This window comes from Telmatherina bonti (assembly GCF_933228915.1).
Source record: "Telmatherina bonti genome assembly, chromosome: 10".
Classification (NCBI taxonomy): domain Eukaryota; kingdom Metazoa; phylum Chordata; class Actinopteri; order Atheriniformes; family Telmatherinidae; genus Telmatherina; species Telmatherina bonti.
This window is the reverse complement of record NC_136628.1, coordinates 26,782,806-26,796,032: the sequence shown is the minus strand read 5'-3', so window position 1 is coordinate 26,796,032 and position 13,227 is coordinate 26,782,806. Positions and strand designations below refer to the sequence as shown.

Sequence of the window (13,227 nt, the reverse complement as noted above, 5' to 3'; positions counted from 1 at the left end):
CGCCCAAAGCCGGCTGGGATAGGCTCCAGCTTCCCCGCGACCCTGAATTGGAATAAGCGGTTCGGAAAATGAATGAATGAATGAATATATATATATATATATATATATATATATATATATATATATATATATATATATATATATATATATCATATTGGTTTATTGGAATATGTCATAACAAATATCAATGTTCTTAAACAAAGCCCATAAACTTAGAACAAATTGGAATAGTAATAGTAAATTAAAATAGTGGAGAACAATAATATTTCAACTTGAATAAAAACATACATAAATACATGCATCATATGGTGCATGGATGTTAATGCTTGGCTCAGACAGTTGAAAAAAGTAGAATCTCACATTTTCATCCATGCATAGAAAATACTGTGTAAATTTTGGTTGTGCAGCAAGAAAGCTGCAAGACTCAAAGAGTTTGAAAAGGTGAATGTTTGACGTGCCACATAATTACAAGTGCATGAATTGAGCTTAGCTTTCATTTAGTTTATTTGTATTTCTTTTCTTGTTTTTTCCTTTAATGAGAACATAGTACAAACTAACACAGTGAGTGACCACAGTAATAGAACAGCTACAAAAATTTGGTTTATCTGCATCAGTTCATCTGAGTGACACAGTAATACATAGCTGAAATTCCACCCCCTGAACAAAGGAGCTTTAGGTAAACGACTGACCATTCTGTACAGGTTTGTCTATTATTATATATACATTTGGATTCCTGTTGAAGTCCAATTGTTTTTTATTACATATAGAAAATAATCCGATTAATAAAGATGCTGTTTTGAAGGCCAACGTTTAGGAAAGGGTGTGACAAAACCAAAAATAATCTTTCCACAGTCCTGAGAGACATACTGCATCACAGTCATATTCTGTTATCATCTGATAAAATTCTGTATTACACGTGAAAGTGAATGAATGGAGAATGTTATGTTTCAGTACATGTAAAACATTAAAAAAAAAATACTATTAAGCGCTTTCATGTTTGAATTGGAAAGAAAATCGCATTGGGCAAATGTGCTATGAAATTTTTTAAAGCACCAAAAATGAAGTGAAATCCTTCTTTGAATCAACTTAATACAAAGTGCACTGAAAAATAGAAAAGAAAAAAAAAAGATCAACATTCAGAGTGCCCACTTTAGGCTAAAGAAAAAAAAGGGAAAACATTTCTGCGTGCTTATTTTATTCTGGGCTACCGAGCATTTTTGCCAGATGTCTTGAAGAACAATTCACTGTTCTTTCGAGTCTCTTCATATGAATCCAGAGTGATTTCATGTCAAATCAACACTCTATTTGGAAAAAAACAAACAAAGTAGCAAAACTCCTTGACCTTCTGTAATTAAACACTGTTCTCCAAGATTCTTGCAGCATTTTGTCTCATTTTGATGCTGAATAGATCTGGCACCAAGATGACACATCTCTGAATGTTTTATGGATAAACATATAAAGCTTTGAAGGGAATGAAATTTTTGAACAAGTACGGCATGATGCCGGGGATCTTTGTAAACACTGGAACACTTTCTGCATGAAATGTGAATGTAATGTTTATTGCTCCATCAGTGAGGCCCAGCATTTCACATACCGAGTCAAATTCTTATGAATTATTAGGGATGTTCTCTTGAGTAATTTTAAATAAATAAGTAAATAAATAAATAAATATATAAATAAATAAATAAATAAATAAATAAATAAATAAATAAATAAGATAAGATAAGATAAGATAAGATAAGATAAGATAAGATAAGATAAGATAAGATAAGATAAGATAGCCTTCATAATCCAGGTGTGCTTTGTAGTTTGTGTTGGCTGGATTACCAGGCCGTGCCTTCACTCATCTCTGAGGAGGGCTGTGACAGCTGGTTGGTGTATCCGTTGTCACTGAGAGACACTGTGGTGAAGGGCGTGCTGGGACCACAAATTTCACTGGAGATGCTGTGAATTGAACCTGGTCCATTGGGCTCTGGGCTGGGTGAGTCCACTGGATGGTGGGATACTGTGTCAGAGAAACACTGCACCTCTCCAGCACAGTGGTGCCCTGCATGATGGTGGTCTATGGTTCCTAATGGTGTGCCAGCAGGGACTGTTGAGGGCACAAAGCCCAAGTCTGCTGGAGTCTGAGCCTGGGATGGTGGAGGACCTTGGTAGTACTCATAATTCCCTCCTGGCCCATAGTATTCACTGGGATAATCTGCATTAATATGAAAATAGGATTCCTGCATGAATTTAACCAGATTATTCAGAGGAAAAACAATGAGAGCAGTTTTTCTTTTCTTTTCATTTCTTTTCTTTTCTTTATCTTCACAATGTAATGATGTTGGTAGATTCCATTATTAATAAATCAACTTGGAATTCATAATAATTGCATAACCACCCTTTTCTTTGGTAAATAGAGGCCATTTAAACTATTTAAACTATTAAATCTACATGATTTGATACAATATAAATATCTCACCTCCATAATATGAGAAGTGTCCAAGTTCTCCTGGCTCTAGTCTCTCTCCCAGGGTTCTCATCCTCCTTGGACTTCGGAAAAACACGTGTCTCCGCGCGCTCAAGGCGCTTAGCTGCTTCATGCGTCTTTCTTTGGACCTTCGGTTTTGGAACCAGACCTTTAGCAATGAATGAGAAACAAACAAACAAACAAAAACAATTAGAAAAAATGCCAAAGCTGATAAGATGGTCAAACCAGAAAACATATTGTATCTTAAAGCGCATTTGTGGTCTATGGTTAGATCCTTTAAAACGGAATTAAAATAAATATTTACTGACCATTTTCCAACATAACACACACAAAAAAAAAAACGTATTAACACATTTCCCTTAAAAATAAAAAATAAAAATATATAAATAAACCAATGCATCATTCAACCAGTATTCCATATCAAGGGAGCTTTTAAACATGCCCAAGGACGCCAGTGCTAAATGAATCCCGCTTTTAACGGGTTTAGAGACGCAATGGGAGGAAAGATTAAGGACAAATCCAGAGTTTGGTCAGAGCACTTCATCCGAACAGAGAAAAGGAGAGAAAATGAAAGTCAGCAGAGCGGACAGATTCTCTGAGGATGTTTACAACTTGCAGGTGAGGAAAGCTTACCAAGGGAGTTCAACACACAACAGCCAGTCGTTTATTCCCCTTTTCTTTCTGTGTAACGCGAGTCCATTTCATAAGATAATGGACTGGACATATGACGATTTGTCTTGACTTGTAGCCTATGTTTTTTGTAGTTATTGTCCTCTTCTTTAAAAAAAAATAAATAAATTAAAAAAAAAAAAAAAAAAAAAAAAAAAAAAAAATATATATATATATATATATATATATATATATATATATATATATATATGATTTATGATTTACCTACCTGGATTACTCTCATGTTGAGCCCAGTCTCCCGTGACAGCTGCTCTCTGATATGTCTGGTGGGTTTCGGAGTGGCGGCGAAAGCGGCTTTCAGCGTCTCCAGCTGCTTGGCTTTAATGGTGGTCCGAGGGCCACGTCGCTTCCCGACGGTGCTCTGCTCGTCGTTCTCGTTGATGGACGCGTCTTTGTCGGACAACTGTCCGCTCTCCGAGTCCTTCCCGTCGTCCTGCGGGTCCTGAGAGTCCGGAGACAGACTTGGGTCGCTGCACGTCGTTACTGTGGCGAGAATGGAAGAATGATAGAGTTAGCTTGATGACACAATATTCCAGACCAATAAATAAATAAATAAATAAAAAATACAGAATGAAATATTGAATGTATTTTGAAGAAAATGAACAGGACATCACCTGAAAGGAGGATCGTGTCCTTCCCGTTGTTGCTTTGATAGTCCTCCTTACAAACAAACTTGAACTCGTCCAGGATATACAGCTCCTCCCCGGTGGACAGCTGTTTGTTACACATCATGCAGGTGAAACAGTTCAGGTGAAACACTTTGCTTTTGGCTCTGCGGACCAGATCGCTGGGTAAAATGCCCTGCGAGCAGCCTCCACACTTAGTTCCAAATCTCCTGGTTAAAAAAGGAGAGAAATGTGTCAGTTTCTGTCGAAATGGACAAAGTCACAGACCAGGACTTTTCACACTCTGGTTTTAATTCAGCAGTAATCTGAAACTTATTTTACTGAGGTAAATAAGCGAAAAACCTTTTAAAGAAATTATTCGGTATTTTTACATGAAAAGTATAGGACATAGCTTGAAATAAGGAGCAACTTTACTTCCATAAATGCATGACAAATACAAAAACCACCGTGATAGTTAAGAATCATATTTATTTAGTTTCAAAACTGGAACACTTACTGGAACTAAATGAAATGAACCTAATAAATGCTCACAGAATAAACAAATAATCAAAGCAATGAATCTCAAGCAAAATTAGTATTTTTTTAAAACCAAGTTATGTATTTTAAACAGGAATATAAATGTAGGAATCTCAGTTTTTACTGGAATATTGACAGCAGGAGTATTTCTATTCTTTTCGGAATAAAACATTAAACCACAAATCCTTTGGTTGCTTACCTAAAGAAGTCATTCTTACAGTACAGTCTCCCATCTCGCGAGAAACACTTTTCTGTCAAGCTACATTTGCATTCGCAGCACTGGACACATTTGATGTGCCACGGTCTGTCCAAAACTTTCAGCAAGAACCTATCAAGAATAGGCTTCTCACAGTTGGTACACTGAAGCATCGTCTGGACCTTCTCCCAGTCCAGTTTGTGAGGAATGATGTCTTTTTTTGTGTGTCTTTTCTCCTCCAACGTCCCGGTCACCTCAATTCTGACGCGTTCAAGTGATAAGATCCAGCAGGTCCACCGCATCCAAATTCTTCTCAACTGATGTCACACTACATCACCATCATCCATGCGGGGTCTTTCCTTCCACGAGGCAACAATCCACATTTGAACGGGTCCAAATGACAGATAAAATGTACAGAAATGACCACCAGACAGCATTTCTGCACTAAAATAACTGATTGGACATCAGCGGGCCCGTTTAAATGATCCGAGCCTTGTCATTTCACGTCATGAGCACCGATGGCTTGACAAAGGCTACCAGTTTGTTGCGCTTAAATGAATTTTCGACATGTCCTCGGTGTCACTTCGAGAGAAAAGACGATGAAACGGAACGCGCTGCCTTGTTATTTGTGCGCTAAGTGTGAGAGGAAGGCTGAAATGCGCGCACCTTGTAAAGCTCAGCCTATTGCTTAATAAGAAACATGTGACGTCACGGCCAAGACAAGCCTATGAACAGTCTTTATTTTACTCCTCCACATATACTTCTGTAGTATGGGAATTAAGGATATGCTTCAGTGAAACAATATAAAATAGAGAATTTTTACTTTTAATTATTATTTTTTGCGTCCATGCATGTTGCACTTGCTTCTCTTTTGCAGTGATTTGATGCTAAAGATCATTTGATTGCTCTGTATTTATAAATTATAATGACAATACAGTTGAATCTAATAATGACAAAATATTTGCTGAACTCCGAAATGTTTAACTATAAAGAGATAATATCAAAATAGCAATAACAATGGGCTTTAGGCGTTCTTGTGCAAAAAAAAAAAAAAAAAAAAAAAAAGTCATAAAACTTCTGTCTTAGGAAAATCCCATCGACAGTCAGTGATGATGTCATGAACTTCCTTGGGAAAGGCCTGAGTGTAAGTAAGATTGAATCGGTGGCAGGTGACAAATTATCAGCAGGTCTATCCCTTCAGCAGAGCGAGAGGAGACTTTTCACATAGATTAATGTTGTGTCCCAGCATAATTCCTCATTTTTTTTGAAGGGACAAGAATCACTAATGGTTATAATCTGTGGCGATAGGCTGTCTTTTATAGATGCAATCGGATCATGTTCGTGCGCTGGGGACGGAGATAACACACTTCCTCACACAGGCTCCAGCTCTGGTAGTGTCTGATAGCCCAGGTCCTGACTGCTGGCCTGTTGTATAAATTATAGACCTGAAATAATAAATATTTCTGAAACTAAAACAAGAAAAAAAAAAAGGCTATTGTTTGGGTTTTGCGACGACATATTTCATTTTCTCTCCCTCCTTTCTTCCTTTCTTTGACCGGTATAGGCTACTTTCACTTCTGTATTCCCGACTTTAAAAGCCATAAAAAAAAAAAAAAAAGTCATCATATCATCGACATTTTTTTAAAAATAAAATCTCTGTCATTTTTTTTTTTAACTTCCAAATATTTTTAAAAATATATTTTCTCCTGATTTTCTTTATTTACTCAGCTTTCTTATTAATAGCATCATTTGAACCTTAGGTCAAAACAGAATTAAAATGTACCATATTGAATAGAAAATTACTAGATAAGAATAAAAAGAGACTAAATGTTTTTTGTATATTTTAAATTCACACAAATTAAAGTTCCATATTTCTTTTAATCATGAAAATGTATAGATGAGGGCAAACTCTGCAGTCACAATTCTTTTAGTTCCTGAACGTCACTTTAATGTGTCACTGTTGCTGATTTAAAGTGGCTCCTATCTTTAAGGAAAATCAGTACATATTTGTTTGGAAAGTCAAAATTCACAGTTGTAAATTTTGTAATATTTCCTCACTGACCAATGAATCAGTTGAATTTTGACAAAAGAGGTTCAGCACCAAACTTGGAGTTTTAGACTACAGTGCATTACAGAGTCACCTGTTCATGTACACTTCTTGTTTGCTGTTGGGAAGACAGGGAGGTGAATTTAAGAGGAAAACAGAAGAATGGATTCAAAGCTTTGACTTGAGACTAATAATAATCAGTGTTGTGTTTATGAACCTGAGCTCAGTGATCTGACTATAACAGCATGTGGCAATGAAAAAGCCAGAGGGGAAAAGCAGTCACCTCTAAGGTAAGCTGTATAAGTAAGCTGAATAGGAATCTCCTCTGTGACTTTTATATTTCATTGGGAGGTGCTGATTAGAGGCCCCCCCCCCCCCCCCCCCCCCCCCCCCGCCAATCCCCACTCCCCCAGACTAGAGGTTTCTGTATAGCTCTGAAATCTGGCAGGGTGTACACTGTTTATTTTGGAAAGAAAAAAGCGTGTCGTTAGTGTTTGTTAATTGCAGCTAATTGGCCCTAACGAGATGAACAAGGCCACCCACTGGGAGCAGTCATACAAATAGTTGGTAGAAAACAAAATTAATTACTAGATGGTAATTAAAGTCAATTAAAACTGATTAGGAAGTGGTAGAATGGGAAACTTACAGACATGGCAGTGAAAATATGGCATGAATAGTACTGTGGGTCTGCCAGCTTACAGAAAAGCGATGACTTCTCTTTAGGTTTTGTGTGCTCAGCGTTGTTCTAACATATGGCATCAAAATATACGAATAATAACTTACAAGACAAGTTTTAAAAATGAGACAAACCAAGTTTTTCTGCCTTTTCGATTATTTCATCAAGTTATAATTACATATGCAATTTTTATTTATTTAGTTAACCTGTTTGGTACTTTAACTAGAAAATTTATCTATGAGCAAAGTGCAAAGAAAGATAGATTTAAGAGCCCTTTTCATTCTAATTTGATTTTAGAAATAGTACATAACTATTGTCCATGGTCAGTCATGACGGATGACATGATTGTACAGTGCATAAGGGTTTAAATAGTATTGTAAAAATAATATTCAGAATGTATGAAACTGTTTGAATGAATGTATGAAAAAAGTTCACCTGTTAAAATCATGTATACAAAATATAGACCGTTGATGTTTGTGAGTTAAAATGACAGTAGTCCGTTAAAAACAATTTTTTTTTCAAATCTAATATCTTCTAAAATAGATGTATTTGATATTTAATTAATTTTGTTGACATATGAAAACCTCTCAAAATGGCAGCATAATGACAAAACAGAGGCCACATCCTCTAAATTAACAACAAAGAAAAAACTATCACCAAAACTTTTTAAAATACTTTGTAGATAAACCAAACCACATTGAGGATTCCTTATGTGGGGAAACACTGTTCTCTGTAACCAGCTTTTAACAAAAAATATTATTATTCATTCCTGGCAAACAAGTGCACCATCTGTATCTCCTCTGCTCTGAGCCAACTGACCTCAAAGCCTTGATATTTTTGAAGTTGGAAAGTAGAACAGCTTGACATGGCATTTGCAGCACAATGCACAACATGTAGCTCTTTGAATACCCTTGATAAGCTGCTATTTTGGTGGTAGGATGGAGAAATAGAAAAAAATTAAACAATAGTGCTCTGTGTATACTGTAAAACAACCATTTCCATCAAATTAAACTTAAGATATGAACATGAACTTACATAAGGCAAACATTGGTAAATATGTGGCTGCTAAACATAGAAAAATCTATCAGAAGATGAAACCTATGGAAAAAAAGGGAAAGTCATTGTGCTAAATGGATTAATCATTTAGTAATTTTATTCAATATGAACATGCTTTTATCAGCCTAAATAGTCTCCTCATCATTATAACTGTATTATAACAAACAAAATGGGTACAGGCCCCAAAAAGCAACAGCAATAAACCTCCTTAAATTTTGTATTGAGTTAATGTGAAAACTCACACGTGTTATCACAACTTTAAATGTTAGAAAAAGAAATCAATTCAGCTCCCGATGGGCATTTTATTCCTTAGAATATAGCTGCCACGATGAACAAGACATAAAGAAATCGTAACACAACAGTGGTGGTGGATGCAGAGAGCGGTGGGGTTACAGCTGCATCGTATTGTTGGCACGCTCATGTTCGACTGTGATATAGAGAGAAACCTGCCCCATATCAGAGGAGGGAGAGTGATCGGCCTAAGGGCCAGCTCGTAGAGAGGACCCAGGGGACAGGGTGCCCACGGCTCTGGTGATGATGGTGATTGATGCAGGCACAATTCAGACAGCCCAGACGCTGCAGCAAATTAAAAGGCTATTTTGTAAAGTTGTAAAAGAGCAGGATGGCACAGGGGAACGATGCGCCTCCACCACACCCCCCTTGATTCTTCTGTCATACCATCAGCTTCTGTTTGGTTTCCTTGGTGTCATCAGTCCCCCAGGGAGGAGGGCTATCACAAGGCTTTCATGCTCACTCGTACTGGATATATTGCTGATGCTGCATGAGCACATATGGGAGTGGCAATGAGTGTATGGTATGAGGGCAAATGGCCACTCATTGAAACTAATGTTATAATATTATACATAAGTAATATGTTTAAAACAGTATGTGGTATTTCACATTGTGCTCAATCTTGCTTTATTTCACATCTTCAAATTTCTTTCTTATTGTTAAATTCATTTTCTGAACTTTTAAGCTTAATCATCATGGGTCAATAAACTAAAATAAAATGGCAATATCAGTGGACATCATAGACATTCGTTAAGTATGAATATTCAATTATTATGACAACAAAATAAAATATATTTGTTCTTTATATGCCTTATTTCCTTATTTATACATGATTTAGAAACCATTTATTCGAAGTTGAAGTTAAATTAACCTGCCTGACCCCAGGATGCACTCATCGCAGGGTGTTTGTCCTGCCTGGGAGCGGTGTGTGTGGGGAAAGCAGATAGACGGACAGACTGTCAGGCTACAGGCTGAGCAGCCTTCGGGGCTCACATGCCTGAGGTCAAACCAGTGTCAAGTGGGGAGTGAGGCCAGCTGAGCTGCCGGGCCCAAGCATTGTGCTCATCAATGCAGCTGCTGTCAGTTATCATCCGTGTGGGGGGTGCAGGCTGCTCTGATGGAAAGGAGTGTGCCACTTTGGAAGTTAGAGGAAATGAATGGGAGACTGTTGGTGCTTGGGGGCTTATGGACTAATATGAGGGAAGGAGCTCTTCTCCAGGCAACATATGTAATGTCTCGGATAAACATTCACCAACAACTGTTTCTGATATGCTTCCACCATTCTGTCAAAGATAATCCAGATAATCAGAGCGATGGAAATGGAAATGATCTCATATCTTTATTAAAAATGACCACTCTGATGGAAAAAACTTTCATTCTGTGTGTTTCTGCTCTACTCATTATAGTCCCCTGGGTTTCATCTGTGATCTCAGCAAGGGGTAATATTGTTCAAGCTGCAGTATGAAGGCTTGATTCCCAGACCGAGCAGCACTAAGATATAATCAGCCCTTTTGCAGTGGGGTCACGACTCTCACTGGAATGGGTTGACCGGCCCATAGCAGCTTATCACCTGCTCCTGTGTTGCCCAGCTCAGCAGATGAATACTGACAACAAGGACCAGGGAGCCCACTGTATAAATCGATCGCTGCTCACACAGATACGTCCCACTAAGGGGACACCAAGGATGGGTACTGTGTACACTGTCAAGTCAATAGGAAAATATTAGCTAAACAGCTTAAAAGAGAGGGAGAGAACACAGACACTGCATGCATGAAAGGATGGATCTTGTGTCAGACACCCCAGTCTGTTTCCCTCGGTGCATCTGTCAGTCCCTGATCTCTGTGTTGTATGCAAGCAGGGGAGTCATAGATACTGCATTAGAATAAGAGGGGACTGCAGGAGTGCCTCAGAGGCCTGATGCAGCCGCCCACCCTTGTCTTCTCAGCTGGGCCTTCTCATGCTCTCCCCTTTCATTCCTGCAGCTCTGCGCGACTGGGCTTGTCCCAATGCACTAAACAGATGGGCGTCTCACAAAGGGCCGTGCTTCTCCGCAAGCTGGTGTACTACATGGCTGATTACACCCAAATACCGAACCCAGCATTGATACAGTGTCTCATGGTCACATTATGCAATGGGTGTGGACAATTGGAAGAAATCAAAAGACAATTTAGGTTGAAACCTCTACGTATTGTATACTGATATGGACATGTTGTATTAAATTAACACAAAAAAAAAAAACAGAAAAAAAATAAATATATATGTATATATATATATATATATATATATATATATATATATATATATATATATATATATATATATATATATATATATATATTTTTTTTTTTTTTTTTTTTTTCTATGTATGATTGATGTGAACAGATTTAGATTTGATCATTTTTCTTTCCCTGACAATCACATTTATAGTGCCTAGCATAACATAGAGCTTGTACCAGAATATGAGCTGACAATGAAGTTCAATTGAAATAAAATCAAGTACTACTATTTTTTTGGGTAGTAAAGAAACAGAAAAAGAAGTGAAGAAACATTGAAATGGCATTTTAAAAAAAAGAGCAAAGTATGGATAATATTTTTTAATCGATGAAAGACAAAAGTCAGTCCTAAATTTAGAGAAATCCTAATCAATGATTGGTCACTCATTATCACATTACGCTAAGTGGGATCACCATGATTGTAACTTTCTTCAACACTAATTACTAAGCAGTGCTATGCTTAAGAACTGCATGTATAAAATGCACGACATGTGACTTCTGGCTGAAAGTGAATTTGTTTCGGATGATTCTGTTGGTCTGTAAAGTAACAATCGTATGCATAAAGATACAAGGGACAGCCACAAACATACACACAAGTGCTTGATTCCCTGCAGGGGTTATGTGGAAGCAAGTTTTCCCTCTCTGTCATATGTGTGTGTGCCTGTTTGTGTATGGACATCTATTTCTCATCTAATGCTGTACAGAAGAGATAGAGAGGAACAGAGAGATAGGGAAGACTACATGCCTGTAGCCAGACTATAACCATTTTGCAACGATATAAAAAAAAAAAAAATACAAATCTGGGCTTCTTATCAGCAGCTGTGTCCTTTCCTTCCTCTCAGATTGCCCTCCCATCCCTGTCTGGCCTCCCAGATATGCTAATCACTATGTAAGAATATCCTGTTGGATAATTACCATGCATTACCCTGTGCTCATCTCCGGATTAATTCCTCATGTGCATAATCGCATTTGGGCTTCTTTTCCAATGCAATGTTAAAGGTGAAATGTGGGTAAATACAATTTACTCTGGTTGAACACTATTGTTTGGAATGTGTTGGCAGCTCTTACCTCCAGGACATTGTCTGCAAACTAAGATGGCTGAATGAAGAGGATTATCTCCTCAGTCATAAACTGTCTGGGCTGCTGGATCTTAGAGAGTTGTAATGCCACCACCCTAGGCTGTTTTCAGTGGTTGATATCCTTGTATTACCCTTTGTGTTTTGTTGGTTTTATATTCATTTGTGAGTTAATGATTGTACTGATCTCTTACATTGTCACAGCAAAAAACCCCAATTATGACACAAGTTAAACTTGATTTTTTGCTGCTTGCTCACCAGAAGATATGTTTGCATTTCCCAAGTTTTTCTTTACATTTTGTGTTCATAAGAAATTTTCAAAAGAAATTATTATATTTTCCAAACCAGACAAACAAATTTAGTATGCAGTTGTAATGTGTGTGGTTGCCGGACTGTTCAGTGCATTCTAGTCACATGATAAAACAACTGCAATCATCCCCTTTACTGATAGCCCCTCCCAAATGTTTATATCTCATTTGAATATATTGAGCGAGCCATCTGTAATCCATTTATCTACATCAAAAAGCAGTTAGATTTGCCCTCTCCTCCCACTGGCCCTGCTTCCATCCCAGTCGATACGTGCAAATTAAGACAGCTTTACACTCATTTGACGGTTTAGTGGGTAGACCTAAGAAAAGCAATGCATTTGAATACAGCAGTCCTGCAATAGGAGTGTTTGGATATTTAGATAAAATATTTCAAGATAGGTAGCTGTTCAGCTATATAATTTCATATGAAGAGGTCTTTGAATTATGAATATCTTGGCCTCAGGAAGTTTTAGTACAAGGCAACTTTAGTTTTTGATTACTGCTCCCAATAAACTATGTAACTGAATCTTTTATTATTTTCTTTTAGATTCTGGACATCTTTAAAACTGTCTTCCATCTGTGTTGCTTCAAGTTGTTCAGTTCTGCAACAGGCTCTGTAGACAGCCACATGCATGCCACATAGGAAGCTATTTTAATATGGGCCCCCAGACTACTGATGTCTACGTCTCTGTCTGCAGACCTCAGAGTGAAGTCCTGTTGTGGCAGTTGCACACATGACCCTTCTGAGCAAACCATAAAAGCACTATTACAAGAGTAATGACCAAATTTAACAGTTTCCTTCAGCACACCTGGGTTCCAGACGAGGTCTGTATATTTCCTCTGACAGTCCCAACATCTTGGTGCAGCCAGGCAGAACGTAACTGGCAAGGTCAATATCCCTAGAGAGCAAGGGAGGAGTAGTTTAAGGATGTGAGGCATTAGAGGGTTCTTATAGTATTTGTGGCTGTATAAAACCACAGGCATCAGAACAGAGGACAG

At 37.7% G+C, this 13,227-nt stretch overlaps 2 protein-coding genes across 2 annotated transcripts in view; both read right to left on the bottom strand.

Moving 5' to 3' along the window:
- Nucleotides 1-1,823: 1,823 nt before the first annotated feature.
- On the bottom strand, nt 1,824-4,674 carry LOC306761040 (LIM/homeobox protein Lhx1-like; the record flags this gene model as incomplete). Its single annotated transcript, XM_079247120.1, has 5 exons — nt 1,824-2,200; nt 2,465-2,621; nt 3,372-3,646; nt 3,778-3,998; nt 4,505-4,674. The coding sequence occupies 5 exons, from the start codon at nt 4,672-4,674 to the stop codon at nt 1,824-1,826; spliced, it is 1,200 nt and encodes a 399-aa protein (XP_079103246.1).
- Nucleotides 4,675-10,102: 5,428 nt separating this feature from the next.
- Nucleotides 10,103-13,227, bottom strand: part of LOC306761312 (seizure protein 6-like) — a gene marked incomplete at both ends in the record, with an annotated part of 125,527 nt that continues 122,402 nt past the window's right edge. The window contains 2 exons of the mRNA XM_079247437.1: nt 10,103-10,238; nt 13,038-13,127. Of these exons, the coding sequence (XP_079103563.1) occupies nt 10,103-10,238; nt 13,038-13,127 (226 nt within the window). The remainder of the gene's footprint in view (nt 10,239-13,037; nt 13,128-13,227) is intronic.